Source organism: Triticum dicoccoides, chromosome 1B (assembly GCF_002162155.2).
Source record: "Triticum dicoccoides isolate Atlit2015 ecotype Zavitan chromosome 1B, WEW_v2.0, whole genome shotgun sequence".
Lineage (NCBI taxonomy): Eukaryota > Viridiplantae > Streptophyta > Magnoliopsida > Poales > Poaceae > Triticum > Triticum dicoccoides.
Genome location: NC_041381.1, coordinates 378,234,768 through 378,250,810, shown reverse-complemented (window position 1 = coordinate 378,250,810; position 16,043 = coordinate 378,234,768). Strand labels below are relative to the sequence as shown.

Here is a 16,043-nt window from a genome sequence, read left to right as displayed (position 1 = left end):
AACAAGCTTAGCGCCTGAGCACTTTCGGTTCCGTTAGGTGTTATCCGAACTTGGATTCGACGTTGAATATGTTTGCATTTGGTTTGAGGTGTCTTTTGCAGGCTAAAGCGAGGCACTCATTGCAATCGACTTGTTCCCCGATACACTTAGGCAAGCACTGGGCCGCAGCCAAGCCTCCGAGTGGGGAGGTCTGCTCTCCACTCGGTAGGATTTTCAAAAACTTAGGCGAGCACTGGGCTGCAGCTAGGCCTCCGAGTGAGAGGTCTGCTCTCCACTCGGTAGGATTTTTCAAAAGCTTAGCAGAGCACTGGGCTATAGCTAAGCCCCCGAGTGGGAGGTTTGCTCTCCACTCGGTAGGATTTTCAAAAACTTAGGCGAGCACTGGGCTGCAGCTAAGCCCCCGAGTGGGAGGTTTGCTCTCCACTCGGTAGGATTTTCAAAAACTTAGGCGAACACTGGGCTGCAGCTAAGCCCCCGAGTGGGAGGTCTGCTCTTCACCCGGTAGGATTTTCAAGGCGTACCTCTGGAGAAGGAGGTAGCAGTCGACCTGCACCTCGTCCTCCTTGCGGAGCGCACGTTGTATTTGTGGCGTAGCTCGGAAGGAGAGGGTAGCAGTCGACCTGCGTCTCGTCCTCCTTGCCGAGCGCACGTTGTATTTGTGGCGTAGCTCGGAAGGAGAGGGTAGCAGTCGACCTGCGTCTCGTCCTCCTTGCAGAGCGCACGTTGTATTTGTGGCGTAGCTCGGAAGGAGAGGGTAGCAGTCGACCTGCACCTCGTCCTCCTCGCAGAGCGCATGTTGTATTTGAACTTAGGTGAGCGCAATGCTGCAGCTAAGCCTCCGAATGGAAGGCTGGCTTCCCACTCGGTAGGATTTTGTTTAACTTAGGCGAGTACTTGGACTGCAGCTAAGCCTCCGAGTGGAAGGCTGGCTTTCCACTCGATAGGATTTTCAAAAACTTAGGCGAGTACTTGGACTGCAGCTCAGCCTCTGAGTGGAAGGCTGGCTTTCCACTCGGTAGGATTTTCAAAAACTTAGGCGAGTACTTAGACTGCAGCTAAGCCTCCGAGTGGAAGGCTGGCTTACCACTTGGTAGGATTTTGTTTAACTTAGGCGAAACGGATTTCGCAGCTAAGCTTTCGAGTGGGAGGCTGGCTCACCACTCGGTTAGGATTTTTTTACAGACTTAGGCGAATCAGATTCGCAGCCAAGCCACCCACTGGGGGATTGCTTTATGTGGACAAAAGTAATAACAAATACTGGGAAAATTATAAAGCTCTTGTCTTTGATAAATAAACTATAGAAGTACTTTTATTACAACTCATCCGAGTGAATACTTAAGTGTAAAAGGGGCGGAGAAGCTCCGCGTTCCAAGCTCGGGGCTCGTCGATCTGATGCTCGACATTGTAGAGACGGTATGCTCCATTGTGGAGAACCTTGGTGACGATGAAGGGACCTTCCTAAGAAGGAGCAAGCTTGTGTGGTTTCTGCTGATCCACTCGAAGAACCAAATCTCCTTCCTGGAAGGCTCGACTCTTCACGTTTTTGGCGTGGAAGCGATGCAAGTCTTGTTGATAAATGGTCGATCGGATCAGGGCCATCTCCCTTTCTTCCTCTAAAAGGTCGACTGCATCCTGCCGTGCTTGTTCTGCTTCAGCTTCGGTGTAGAGCTCAACCCGAGGAGCATTGTGGAGAAGGTCACTCGGCAAGACTGCTTCAACTCCGTAGACCAAGAAGAACGGAGTTCTTCCAGTCGACCGGTTGGGCATGGTCCTTAACCCCCAAAGCACCGAGGGAAGTTCGTCGACCCATGCACCAGCCGCATGCTTGAGATCACGCATCAAACGGGGTTTCAACCCTTTGAGAATCAAGCCGTTGGCTCATTCTGCCTGTCCATTCGACTGTGGATGGGCGACTGAAGCATAGTCGACTCATGTGCCTTGAGATGTGCAGAAAGCTCTGAATTCTTTGGAATTGAAGTTTGACCCGTTGTCGGTGATGATGTTGTGCGGGACTCCATATCTGAATATTAATTCTCTGATAAAGCTGACAGCAGTACCGGCATCGAGGTTCTTGATGGGTTTGGCCTCAATCCACTTGGTGAACTTGTCGACTGCTACCAGCACATGGGTGAAACCGCTTCTGCCTGTTCTCAAAGGGCCGACCATATCCAACCCCCATACTGCAAAGGGCCAAACAAGTGGTATGGTCTTTAAAGCTGAGGCGGGCTTGTGTGACATATTGGAGTAAAATTGACATCACTCACACTTGTCGACTATCTCCTTTGCCATTTCATTCGCTCTTGGCCAATAAAATCCGGTTCGGTATGCTTTGCCACAATGGTCCGGGAAGACGCATGATGGCCACAGGTCCCCGAGTGGATGTCGTCAAGGATTATTCGACCTTCCTCCGGCGTTATGCATTTCTGACCAACTCCAGTCGCGCTTTCTCTGTACAGCTGTCCCCTTATCACAGTAAAGGCTTTAGATCGGCGGACGATCTGTCGAGCCTCTTCTTCGTCCTCCGGGAGCTCTTTCCTCAAGATATACGCGATATACAGTATTGTCCAATCAAGAGTGATCACCAAAGCTTCCATGATCAGGTCGACCACTGCTGGAACTTCAACCTCAGTCGGATCCGTAACACTCTTAGGTTGCGGGGCTTCGTCGGTAAAAGGATCTTCTATGACTGATGGAGTATGGATATGCTCCAAGAACACATCACTGGGGATGGCTTCTCTCTTGGATCCTATCTTCGCCAAATCATCAGCCGCTTGATTTTTCAGTCGGGGTATATGGTGGAGCTCTAACCCTTCAAATTTCTTTTCGAGCTTCCTCACTGCATTGCAGTATCCAGTCATGGTTGGGCTTCTAACGTCCCACTCCTTCATCACCTGATTGACCACCAAATCTGAGTCGCCATAAACCATAAGGCGACGGACGCCGAGTGAAATGGCCATGCGCAACCCATACAAAAGTGCTTCATATTCTGCTTCATTGTTGGAGGAATCAAAATGAATCTGGAGCACATATCTGAGCTTATCTCCTCGGGGAGAAACCAAAACTACCCCAGCACTAGAACCATTTAACATCTTAGAGCCATCAAAGAACATGGTCCAATGCTCCGAGTGAACTTGAGTCGGCTGTTGTTGTTCAATCCACTCGACAAGGAAATCTACTATAGCCTGGGACTTAATGGCTTTCTTTGCCTCAAATTTAATATCAAGGGGAAGGAGTTCAATCGCCCATTTAGTCACTCGACCAGTTGCGTCTCTGTTGTGCAGAGTCTCTGACAATGGTGCGTCGCTGACGACTGTAATGTCATGATCAGAGAAATAATGAGCAACCTTCTTCATGGTCATGTAGATCCCATATACGAGCTTCTGATAATGAGGATATCTTTGCTTCGATGGAGTCAAAACTTCAGAGAGATAATACATTGGGCGCTGAACTTTGGAGGTTTTACCTTCCTCTTCCCGCTCGACCGTAAGTACTGTAGTGATGACCTGTCCTGTGGCTGCAATGTAAAGCAACAGAGGCTCTTTGTTGATTGGAGCAGCAAGCACCGGCTGGATGGAGAGCAGAGCTTTTAGCTCGGCAAACGCTGCATCAGCTTCTAGAGTCCACTCGAACTTGTCTGCCTTCTTCATCAGTCGGTAAAGAGGCAACGCCTTTTCACCGAGGCGAGAGATGAATCGACTTAACGCGGCCAAGCATCCAGTAAGCTTTTGGACGTCGTGCACACGCATAGGGTGTTTCATTCGGAGTACGGTGCCAACTTTTTCTGGGTTAGCATCGATTCCTTGTTCTGAAACGAGAAAACCGAGTAACTTTCCGCCAGGTACTCCGAATGTGCACTGATGGATTGAGCTTGATATCATACCTCCTGAGATTGGCAAATGTTTCAGCTAGGTCAGTCAACAGGTCGGAACCCTTTCGTGACTTGACCACGATATCATCCATGTACTCTTCCACATTCCGACTAATTTGAGTGAGTAAACACTTTTGAATCATTCTCATGAACGTGGCTCCGGCATTTTTGAGACCAAATGGCATGGTGATATAGCAGAAGCACCCGAATGGAGTAATGAAAGTTGTTTTGATTTTGTTAGGTCCATATAGACGGATCTGATGATACCTGGAATAAGCGTCTAAAAAAGACAATCTCTCGCATCCCGCAGTTGAGTCGACAATTTGGTCGATGCGAGGGAGAGGAAAATGATCTTTTGGGCAGGCCCGATTGATATGTTTGAAATCAATGCACATGCGAAGTGAGTTGTCCTTGGGAACCATAACGACATTGGCGAGCCACTCGGAGTGGTATATCTCTCGGATAAACTCTGCTGCAAGGAGTCGAGCCACCTCCTCGCCAATGGCTTTTTTCTTCTGAACGGCGGACCGTCGAAGATGTTCTTTAACAGGTTTCGCTTTTGAGTCGACTCTAAGGCGATGCTCAGCCAGCCCCCTGGGAACACCCGGCATGTCAGCTGGCTTCCATGCAAAGATGTCCCAGTTCTCATGGAGGAACTGGATGAGCGCTTCTTCCTATTTAGAGTCGAGTGTTGTGGAAATATGGGTCGGAGCTGCGTTGGGGTCAGTCGGGTGGATATGAACTGGCTTCGTCTCCCCTGACGACTGGAACGCTGACTCTGTGGCGGGCTTCTTGGCCCGCAGCAAATCACTCGGATCTGCATTTTTCTTGTATCCTTCCAGCTCTACCACTGTTATCTGGGCATCCGCAATCTTCGAGCCTTTCTGGAAACACTCTTCTGCCTTCTTCCGGCTGCCAGTGATAGTGATCACTCCTTTGGGGCCAGGCATCTTTAATTTGAGGTACACATAACATGGTCGAGCCATGAAGCGGGCATAGGCTGGTCTTCCCAAAATAGCGTGGTAAGCGCTCTGGAAATCCACGACTTCAAATGTCAGCTTCTCTTTGCGGAAATGCTTCGAGTCGCCAAACACTACATCCAGAGCTATTTGTCCGAGTGATTCAGCCTTCTTTCCAGGAATGACTCCGTGAAAACTCATGTTGCTGGAGCTGAGCCTGGACATCGGAATGCCCATTCCCTTGAGCGTCTCTGCATACAGTATATTCAACCCACTGCCGCCATCCATCAATACCTTCGTCAGTCGAGTGCCTTCGACGACTGGGTCAACCACCAGCGCTTGCCTCCCAGGGGTGGCAATGTGAGTAGGGTGATCGGACTGGTCGAACATAATGGGAGTTTGCGACCATTTCAGATAGCTTGGTGTCGCCGGGGCGACCATATTTACCTCTCGGTTGATCACTTTCAGTCGACTTTTGCTCTCTACATCAGCAAAAATCATCAGGGTGGAATTGATATGAAGGTACCCTCCGTCACTGTCCTCCTTGTCCTCGGCCTTGTCCGACTCCTTCTCTTTGTCCTTGGGCTGTTTTCCTTGAAACTGCTGGATTAAGAGCCGGCACTGGCGAGTGGTATGTTTCGGGTAGATGAAGTTACCCTCTTCGTCTTTCTTCATGTGGATGTGACACGATAGATCCATCACGTCATTTCCTTCTTTATCCTTTACCTTCTTGGGGTTCCAAGATCCTTTGGGCTTCCCTTTGAATTTGCCCTGAGTCACGGCCAGAGCCTCTACAGGAGCAGCTGGCTCAGCCTTCCGCTTCTGCTTCCGACTGGAGTTTCCTTTTTCCGACTGACTCGGCTTATACTTGCCACTCCGGAGCCTGTCCTCTTCTTCACCGTTAGCGTATTTGGTGGCAATCTCCATCATTCGACTCAGGGTCATATCTCCGGTTCGACCAAACTTCAGGCTCAACTCTCTGTTCTTGACACCATCCTTGAAGGCGCAGACCGCTTGATGGTCCGACACATTCTCCACGGTATGATGCAAAGTGATCCATCTCTGGATGTAATCTCTCAATGTTTCACTCGACTTTTGTACCCAGACTTGCAGCTCCGTCAATCCGGCCGATCGCTTGCAAGTTCCCTCGAACGTCCTGACGAACACTCGGGAAAGATCTTCCCAGGTGTAAATGCTGCTAGGAGCTAACTGATTCAACCACGCCCTGGCCGAACCCTCTAGCATGAGTGGCAAATGCTTCATGGCCACCTCATCATTTCCACCACCAATCTGTACCGCCACTCGGTAGTCTTCAAGCCAAGTTTCAGGCTTGGACTCTCCGGTGAACTTACTTACCCCAGTCGCCAACCTGAAGTTGGGGGGTATCACTACGGCTCTGATGGCTCTGCTAAAGCATTCTGGACCTGAAACATGAACTCGGCTGCTAGTGGGCACATCTCTGTCATGGCCACCTCTATGAGCTCTGTTCCGATCGACCAAACCTTGCACGATGATGGATCTCGCGTCAAAGCCTGGTTCTCTGGGGTCGATCGGAGCTCTCCGCCCAACACTGAGCTGGCGCCTGTCATCTTGCTGCCGATGGGCGTTAGACCCACTTCTCGGGGAAGGAGTGGGCACTCGACGCCTATCATCACGATCAAATCGGTCATCATAGTGGTCCCGCCGGCCTTCATGTCCCACGCGCCTCGGAGGTGACCTTGGGCTGTGAGCCGACTGAACAGTATTCGCAGCGGCGGATCGACTGTGAATCCTGTTGCGCGACTGTGACACAACTGAATTCTGATCTCCTGCCGCCCGGAGCAAATCCCTGATCTGCATCAAGCCTCTTCCAGCCTCCGACTGAGAGGGCTGAATTGACTCCGCAATACGGGCTGCAGCTGCCAAATTCTGAATTGGGGTTCGATATACCTGAGTCGGTTGCGAAAAGAGCTGACGTCGGCTAGAGTCAGGTACTCGTTGACACGCACGCTCGTCGAGTGCTCGCTGGAGGTTCTTCAGTCGAGTGCGTTCAGCCAAGTTGGCCAAACGCGCCTCTTCCAAAGCACGAGCCTCAGGAGTTTCTCCTGCGATGGGAGTATGCAGGGCATCCATGTTCCGGCGGCGAAGATCTTCTCTTTGCTGAGAAGTGAGTGGCTCGGGTTTATATTCTTCGTGGGCCTGAGCGGGGTCGCCTCCATCGTCCATCCCGTCGACGCGGGGGAAACCGGGAGGGCTACGAGGCCCGTTGACCATCAAGACCTCCGCCGCTGGATCGCTGCTGTCGCACTCGGATGCAGTCTCTACGGAGCCAGTCGACAGATCGAACAGGCCGTAGAGAGATTCATCGGGCTCAATTGCCGCAACTTGGGTGGTGGCCGACTGGCGAGCCACTGCGTGTCTCACCCATCGCTGAAGCCTCGACCGACCGGAGCGCTTGCGCTGGCGAGAGACGGGGAGGGAGGACGGCACAGGAGTCGACCGGTATGGGATCGACGGCTGCCGCAGTAGGACGCCACGGACACACGCCCGAAAGTGCGTCGCCCCGCGGACGGGGAGCGCGTCGATGTCGAGTGGTGCCTCCTGGAGCCAAGCGGAGTCGTCGACGATGGAAGCGAGCGCACCGAGACGGATCTCGCGACCCTTGACTAGAGCTCCGCCAGAAACCATGATGAAGGCAATCGGACAAATTACAACTTCTCCAAAAAGTCGCTAAGACACCTGCCCCAAGGTGGGCGCCAACTGTCGTGGTTCTAAGTCTGACAGTAGAATGGGGGGTAGGTATGGAGAGGCAAGATCCTAGCTATGGAGCAGTTGTACACACGAGTATTTTACGAGTTCAGGCCCTTTTCGAAGGAAGTAACAGCCCTACGTCTCGAAGCCCGGAGGCGGTCGACTGGTTTATGTGTATATGAGTTACAGGGGTGCCGAACCCTTTACACTGAAGAGGGGGTGGCTTATATAAAGTTCGCCAGACCCCTCCAGCCCTCAGTTATACAGGGTTTAAAGTACATTAAGACAGGGGGTTACTGGTAACTCCCTCATAAAGTGCCATGAAGACTATTAAAGCTACTTAATGACGGACCGTTGCGTGCTGAGTGACTTTAAGTCTCCTGGCCGTCGAGTGGTTAGCTTCATGGTCGAGTGGCTATCTTCATCGTCGAGTGTCCTTGAGTTCGTCGAGTGAAGTCCCTCTTGGTCGACTGGAAGGTAGCTTATTCTAAGGATGTCCTTGGGTAGGGTATCCTAGATAGGTCCATGACTCTACCCTAGGTACATGACTTCATCACCCAGTGCATCCGCACGACTACATATTTTGTATACATAGTAGAGTATGTAAGGAATTCAAGTATCTTTAAAGAAATGGTAAGCTAACATGACATGGGGCGCTGCAAGAAATTCTTAAGAAGAAAAAAAGATCAAAAACAAATCGGCTAAACCTGAAACGGTGGAGGTGGGGTGGGAGAGTGGGTGCCGAGGAAAGAAAAGTACATAAGATGGAACCCTACATATTCTTATGTAATCTTGAAACAATAAAATGAGCGAAAATTGCTTTGGAGGCAGAGCTCCACAGAGGCTGGTTTTTAAAAAATAAATCAAATTTTATTTTTTTACATTTCAAAAATTTGTGAGAAAAATACAGATATACATAGAGGCATAACACACATGTGTGTAAATTTTTGGGACTATAATACATTTAAAGGAGGGTTGTGCAAAAAAAAATCATGGCTTTTCAGCACATGATATTCATCACCAAAGTCCATCTCTTTGCACATATCACATTTCAAGATATTTCATCTTGAAATTTTACACACATATACACAACATCCTTGTATACTTGTACAATTTCTCTCAGATTTTTTTGAGGCTGGAAAACAAAGTTTGATTTAAAAAAAATTGGCCTCCATGGAGGCCAAGCTCCAAAACACCCACTATAAAATGAGAGATAAATCATGATGATTTCATATAAAATATATATGGCGCTGTCATGATGCACAGACAATTTCTTTTCCTTTTTTTTGAGAAAAGACAATTTCTTTTCCTATGTTCTCTGTAGCACAACAGAATTCTTATGGGCCAACAGTACGAAGACAGTCCATGCCAGAAAGAGAGGAAAAATTAAAAGTAAAGCATGTATCGCCTTATTACTCATTGCCTAGCTGACGTGATCTTTATGACTAAAAATAAATTCTATAACAAAATAATACAAAACAGTTACCTTGATATTGTGGCTAGTCCATATGCTAAATTTTCAACGCAGACGATGAGGTAATAAATCTATCATTTTCTAAAAAGAATGAATATGGGCGCTAGAACCTCGTATTTCTTCAATATTTCAATGAACTTCTAGCACATGGAAGTCACTACGTTTTTCATATATTAGGCCAGGCCTCTACATATAAATCAGAACGGCCCACATCAGGTTCTTCTATCTCAGCAACTTCTACAAAAAAAGGCGATTCGACAGGTCAATCTGGCAACTTTTGCATTGTACTAGGACTGGTTCACCTCGGCAAACTTTGCTCAAAAGTTAGCATCATGTGGAAATGTCAGGGCAGGAACTCAAAAGCAGCAGACGCAAACACATGACATTGGGAGTCCAAAATGCAGACGGGAAAACAAAATTTCACCTGCTTGTGCATTCATACCATTTTCTTACTTTTTGCAACTAACCAACTGGTTGGCAACGATTAGCATGAAAACCATCTTCTACTAGTCAGTAAGATGCTGTGGACTGATGCTGTAAGGCCGATGCCAGATATGAATCCCATTGGCTGCAATTCATACATTTTATGCTTCTATGAGACCCTAGTTTTCTAGAATTCCGCAATAAAAAAAGCTCAGTACAATTCCTTTTACAAATTGCTGAGCTTGATAAAAGAAAGAAAATTGTCCAGAATTTGATATTGCCAATCATTAACTAGAAATAAAAAGCATGACTTCAGGGCCCAGAGCAGTGTACACGAGTACCACTAACGGCATTATTAAAAAATATAAAATAGCTCTGAAATATATATATAAATCGGCTCTGCAAGCTGGAATATCCCAATTGATCAAACAGATCAATTAATGGTCATTTTTGAAGGAAGCAGGTAAGAAATTCAAAACTGGATTGAAGCACTGATAGCAAACCGTTTTCTTTTCAGACAGTTAGTAATCAGGCTTCATAACACGGAAATCAAAGCCACATGCTAGCCTACTTCAAGACAAAAGTCCAATAATAATCATATAATCCAGGTAATTATTCTTATATCCAACTAATAGATGCACTGTGTTTTATTTCATGTTTTCAACATCCATGCCAACAAATCCCTCTTTTTTTCTGGGCAGCCAACATATCCCTCTAGATTCATTGTGTAAGAAAAAAGTAACAGTTTGACTGAGCACCAAAGTTTAAAGAAACATTTAAATCTTATGCTCCAAAGAAAAGGATGATGCAGTTTACACACAAAAACATCTTTGTTTTACACAAAACAGCAGAAGTTATCATTGGCAAAAAAAGATAAAACATTACCAAGGATTGATTTATCTTGCTCATATTAGTTGTGAACTCATGGTAAAAGATAATTGTTCTAGCGATTGTTTGGAATAAACATCCTGCTATACAAGTAGTAAAAATGACAGATATTACAGCCCCTATTTTCTTAGATATCAAAAATATTTTAAAATATCTTATTCGTTATGGCCAAGCAACTTGTCCACTATAACTGATAACAGTGACCGTTTGATAATCAACACAGATATCTATCTACCTATTGCCAACCAACTGTGAATAAGTGAACAAGAATGAAACCATTCCTGTTGTATCAACATGAACAGGAAATAAAGATGCAACTGAGTGCAATTGTCAAAGTATCGCATGCAGCACAGAGCATTAAGAATTATATGATAAAAATTTAGTGTGCATAAAGTTACTCATATTAATTAGACTGCAGGTAAGCACGAGGCTGTTTTCATGTAATAATATCATAAGTTGTAGTACTACTCCCTATGATCATATTAATTGTGCTGATTTAGTACAACTCTGTATTAAATCAGCGACAATTAATACAGATCGGAGGGAGTATTCTTTTGGGAATCTATAAGTTGAACATTAAAGGTGTTACAAGTACCAGGACATGCATCATGATGATTCAGTTTATCTATTTATTGCACTTGACAAATGTAGGCAACAAATGGTCAAGAAAGATTAACAAGCCTGTATTGCATACATGACAGATCAACCATAGTCGAGAAGGCGTAATACTAGCCTGAAAAAACATCCCAATTTTACCCTTAAGTGTCTTATGATTTAGCAAAAATGAGACTTGTCACAATTAACACTAAGAATCTATTTCCCGTTGTACTTACTCGGAGAAGATACAGAAACTACCTTCAACAACTATCAAGTATAACAAGCCTCCAATTACTGCCAAGTGCTTGAGGCAGAAAAAGAGCCCCCAGAACACTTGATCCAAAGAATGTAGGATGGTAACTACATCTTGCAGGTATCATCTGGACAGAAAATATACATCTCTGTTCTCCATCAATCAAGAGAATCAGAAGCGGAGCCGAATGCTCTGCGCCCACATTGCCGAACAAACATAAACAGAGTACCATTAATAGATTCTTTCACAGCACTGCATAACCTTCTTGGTGCCTATATCAGCAGAATGATAGTTAGCAACTGTAAAGGTTGAAAGAGTAGAGCAGATTTTTCTAGGAATGTTAGAACGAACCAGATGCCATCTTTTGCTTAATGGGGACGCAGAAACTTGAATCTCATCTATGCCAGATAAAGGAGGTGACCTGAAGCAAAACACCTTCCTTTTGAGGTCATCCCGTTCACTTGACCTTATGTAAGAGCCTCTGGTTATGTTCCCATCCTTCCAAACATCCTTCAAGAAAAATAAGACTGGCCTCTTGCACATAGACTTCTGAATTTCCTTGGTGTCAAAATCAAATTCAGTTCTCTGGCTCATCCTATTAAAAGCGGTGTAAGTCCGCTCGGATCGCTCCAATTCAGGAGGAAGAAGAACACTGGGGTACACTTGAACAACATAACCCAAAGAGATGGCTAGTGTAAGCTTCTGCCTCTTATCATAACAAACTGAGCGCTGCAAGAAGCTCATGGGTTCTATTTTCATAGCCTTCGTAAAAAGCTCCAAGCTCTCAAGAGAGTTCAATCCAGGATATATAGGATCCACAAACTCCACATGGTGGATACTGATGAAAGGAGCAATTGGATGAGCAGCCAATATACCATGGGCATTGCCTCTGATATCCCACTGATTATAACATCAGAGGGAAAGTACATACATTGGGAGAGCAGGGAGGTTAGAGGGATCTATCCAAAATTCCACCATAATACATTAATGAGCTGGAAAATCAATCCATGCAGTTAAAGGTCGATGCTCACACCAAACAGAGCAGCTTGATCAGCAACTGTCCATTTTTTCTAATGATGTGCTTATCCGACAGAGAGATGTACAAAGATAGTACCATAAAAAAAGTAAACAAGCAAGCAAATGCTATCATAAACAGAGAAAATCAACAGTCAAGGCTAACCAAACTTGTTTTCACTATCATAAACACTCTGGCAAGGCCCTACTTTTGTACATGCATTACAACCAGCGAGATAACAACACAGGACACAGCTAGGGTGGTACCACAGAGAAAGGATCAACTTTCTTTCTGTCATAACGAATCAAGCATGATACCCATAGTAAAGTTCAAAACAGCGCATCAGCATCTAAACTTCCAAAGCAAGCTCTACAGTGGGGCTAATTCCTCAGCAATCCCCATATTCGTTCAGTCCACATCAAGAGCATGACACATTGCACTAATTCAAGCATGGAATGGGGGGGAACTAGTTTACTAGCAGAATCTACATAGCACGACAAGCTAAGCGACCCAATTGCTTTGCTCAGTGTGAGATTTATAACCATTTGATAAGATCTCTAAACAAGATAAACGCTGTAAATAGCCAAAAAATAGTTGAATGCCGACCAAAGGTTGACGGATAAGCTCCATACCTGATGGAATCCATGTTCGCGGGAAAGGGGCACGCCAAGCTCCGTGATGCAAGCATGGAGGCGGTCGTCGCTTCCATACAGCCTGGGGTACCTCTCGATGCACACGTCTAGTGTCCGCGCGAGCGCAGCGGCGAGGGGGAAGCTGAGCGCGACGCCTCCGCCTCCGAACGCCATACCGTGGCTGAAATAGGTGTTGGCCGAGTGGCTCTCCGACGGGGCCCCGACGTACACCATCTCTCTCCAGTCGTACTTCCCGAGCACCGCCACCAGGTTGTCCGGGGACAGCACGGTGTCGTCGTCCACGAGCACCACCCACCGCGCGCCCCCACCCCCCACGAGCCGCACGGCCTCGGCAGCGATGCGCGCGATCCGGAGCCCAGAAGGGTGGCCCGTCGGGTTGGTGTACCGGAAGCGCGAGGTGTCCTCGGACACCCGGATCGGCGGGAGCGAGTCCTCCCCGGCAGCGCTGGGGCCCGGCGCTCCGGGCGCGCTGGCGTCGAGCCAGACGTTGCCGCGCATAGAGGCGGGATCCCACCAGAGGCGGACGTACTCGCGGCGGCGCGGCCAGAGGTGCGCGGAGCCCGCGATCCCGAAGACGATGTGGGCGAGCGAGAGCGGGGAGGCCGCGTCGCCAGAGGAGAGCGCCTCATCCGCCGCCGCCGCGTAGGACAGCGCGGAGGAGGAGGACGCCACGGGGGCCTGGGCCGGGGACAGCACGAGCACGAGCCACAGCGCGGTGGCGAGGAGCAGCGAGAGCAGCGCCAGCAGCGCGGTGGCGAGCGGGCAGCTCCGCGGCGGGAGGATGGAGAGCGGGAGCGGGAGCGGCGTCGGCGGCGCTGGCGAGGCTTGGTGGGGCTTGGGCATTGGACACGGGGGTCGACGCCGCCGCCGATGGCCAGGGACATTTGGGGGCGTGGCGGGACGTGGCGATGTTTCAGGGATGGACGGTGCGTGCGACACACCCGGTGGGTGGTGGGTAGTTGTAATAGCACAGGTCCATCACACTACATTCGAACTGTGCATTTCCCCTTGTATTTGAAAAAGAACACCTGAATTCTATAAAACATTACGAATCTTTGCACGATTGCGTTACTTAAATATAATCCGCTTTTTTTTTGAATTAGAATCTTGGACGGGTTAAGGTTTGAAGCGTGCACGTGGAGGGCGATGGGTAGCGTGATTAGTGGTGGACTGCTAGCTACGATGCCACGAATTCTTTTGACTTGCAGTGTAGGCGACATGTATGCTTTAGAGCAGAATAGAATATATCTCCGCGTAGTGAGCCACAAGCTAGGACGTTGAAAGGGTGCCACGTGTCTAGCGAATGTGCTTATATATAGATAATGTATATATTTTCTTACTCGGCAAAACAAAATGTATCTATTTTTCAGGGGACCTGTGGAACATATTCGTTGATCTATCCCGTCAATGATTGTGCTACCAATATTTGTGAAGATGGGTTATTGCAATGTGGTATGGCGGTACTATCCTAGTGATCTACAGGTGTGTGGCTGGCTTGAGTTTGCAGCAAGTAGTTGGAATCAGTGAGAGTTACCTGTCAAGCAACCTTATTAGGCTACATCAAATATCAGTTTCCAAAATAGTGGGCTAATGATGAGCAGTTGCCAGTTGGAAGGTGAACTAATTACTGACTGTTTATGCATGTTGTATTTGATGTGATGGAGCTAGTAGTTTCTTTTGCTTTTTTTTTTTTTTGAGAATCCGATGGAGCTAGTAGCTGTGTTGTGTGATAGTGATATGAGGCTGAGAGTTTCACGCAAAAAAATGAGGCTGAGAGTTAATTTAATAATAAAATAAAAAAGGGTTGTGCTTCCTCACGAAAGAAAATCCGTGGATGCTGGAGTAATCTCATGTGCTGCGCGGCAGTCATGTATTTTTCTTTTTTTTTGGATTTAATATCATCCATCCGTAGCTATTTTCCGTTGTCTTTCTCATGAGTATCCTCCTATCTTTGGTTTGAGGTCATGAGCGTCCATATCTTAATATACTTTGTAGCACTTTATCAGTATACCACAAATCCAAGTGCATGTTCAGCCACTGGAAAGCAAAACATCCAAACAAAAATAGTGCGAGGTACGTTTTCGGTGGAGTCTCCACTGCTCCATCTTCACAATAGTTTTAACTATTTATATATCTATACCAATATAAAAAAAATCAAGGGACAGATCCAATTAATCTCGGTCATCAAATCATGTCAATCCAACGACCTAGACTGCTTCAATGTCGAGCGCTCAATACGTTTAGCGTGCAGTTAATTTCATACCAAATTTAGTGCTAATCACATAATAAAACACAAATAATATCCTATTATTTAATATCCGCATGCACTTAATATACTTCCAAATTAGCGTGCCTTGCATGTACACATTGACTAGTACGAAAGAAAACCAAAAGTGGGCTACTGGTGCTCTACTTTAGAATTGTGTTTTTATTTTCTCGTGAATAGGGTTAAGAGCATATCATTGCATTGACAAGGAGAAGGCGGCTGGACCCGCCGCCGCCAGGAGGCCAATCTTCTAGCGCCGTCCTCCGGCGGCTCCCCTCCGTCGACGACCTCGGTCGTCGGTGGCGAGGGGGTCGCCGGATCCACGCGCGTGGACCGTTTTTACTCTCTCGTAGTCTAGATTTTTAGGTTGTTCATCGTCTTGACTTCGACGGCGAGGATGATGGCGCTGAATAAAGATTCTTTGGATCCTTCTCTCATGAGGCCATCGGTCCTATGGTTGGGATGAATTTGAAAACCAGTCTGTTCAAGTAAGGATGACGTGGCAGCGGCGGCATCCTCGTGGTGGACATGTATCCTCAGGCTCCGCCGTTGCGGCGATGTTTGCTCCAGCGTCTGCATGGAGCTTGGGAGGTAGTCCAGGAGCGGATGCAGATAGTGGTATGCCGTCCGCATCGACGACATCTGAAGACAGAATGTGTGCTGGGTTCGTGGCTCGTGCATGGCTGGTATCGTTTCCTCCTTCGGCATCTTAGTCATGGTGGGGTGCCAGATCTGGAGTTTGGAGGTGTGTCCGGGGTGTTGCCCCGGACTGATTCGTTCAACGGCAAGGGCTTCACTTTTGGTGAGCCACCTTGGAGGTCTGCAAAGTTGCATATCATCGATGGAGCCGCGTCGAGCTCGGGTGAGGAGGTGATTCGTCATTTTTTTCTTCGGTGGCTGTTGTGGTGGTGCCGGAG

At 47.5% G+C, this 16,043-nt stretch overlaps 1 protein-coding gene across 1 annotated transcript; it reads right to left on the bottom strand.

Annotated features, from left to right (window-relative positions):
• Positions 1-10,944: 10,944 nt before the first annotated feature.
• On the bottom strand, positions 10,945-13,790 carry LOC119336527. Its single transcript, XM_037608570.1, has 3 exons — positions 12,840-13,790; positions 11,544-12,092; positions 10,945-11,464 (listed from the first exon to the last, which is right to left on the bottom strand). Exons 1-3 carry the CDS (start codon positions 13,701-13,703, stop codon positions 11,351-11,353), a joined length of 1,527 nt encoding a protein of 508 aa, XP_037464467.1. The 5' UTR covers positions 13,704-13,790; the 3' UTR covers positions 10,945-11,350.
• Between the last annotated feature and the right edge of the window lie 2,253 nt (positions 13,791-16,043).

What these genes read in the sequence shown, in the direction of transcription:
- LOC119336527 (XM_037608570.1), bottom strand. Translation starts at nt 13,703, where the DNA reads ATGCCCAAGCCCCACCAAGCCTCGCCAGCGCCGCCGACGCCGCTCCCG. An exon ending in GCGAACATGGATTCCATCAG is followed by an intron (nt 12,093 to 12,839) that starts GTATGGAGCTTA and finishes TGTTATAATCAG; the next exon opens with TGGGATATCAGAGGCAATGC. An exon ending in TAAGCAAAAGATGGCATCTG is followed by an intron (nt 11,465 to 11,543) that starts GTTCGTTCTAAC and finishes CTGCTGATATAG; the next exon opens with GCACCAAGAAGGTTATGCAG.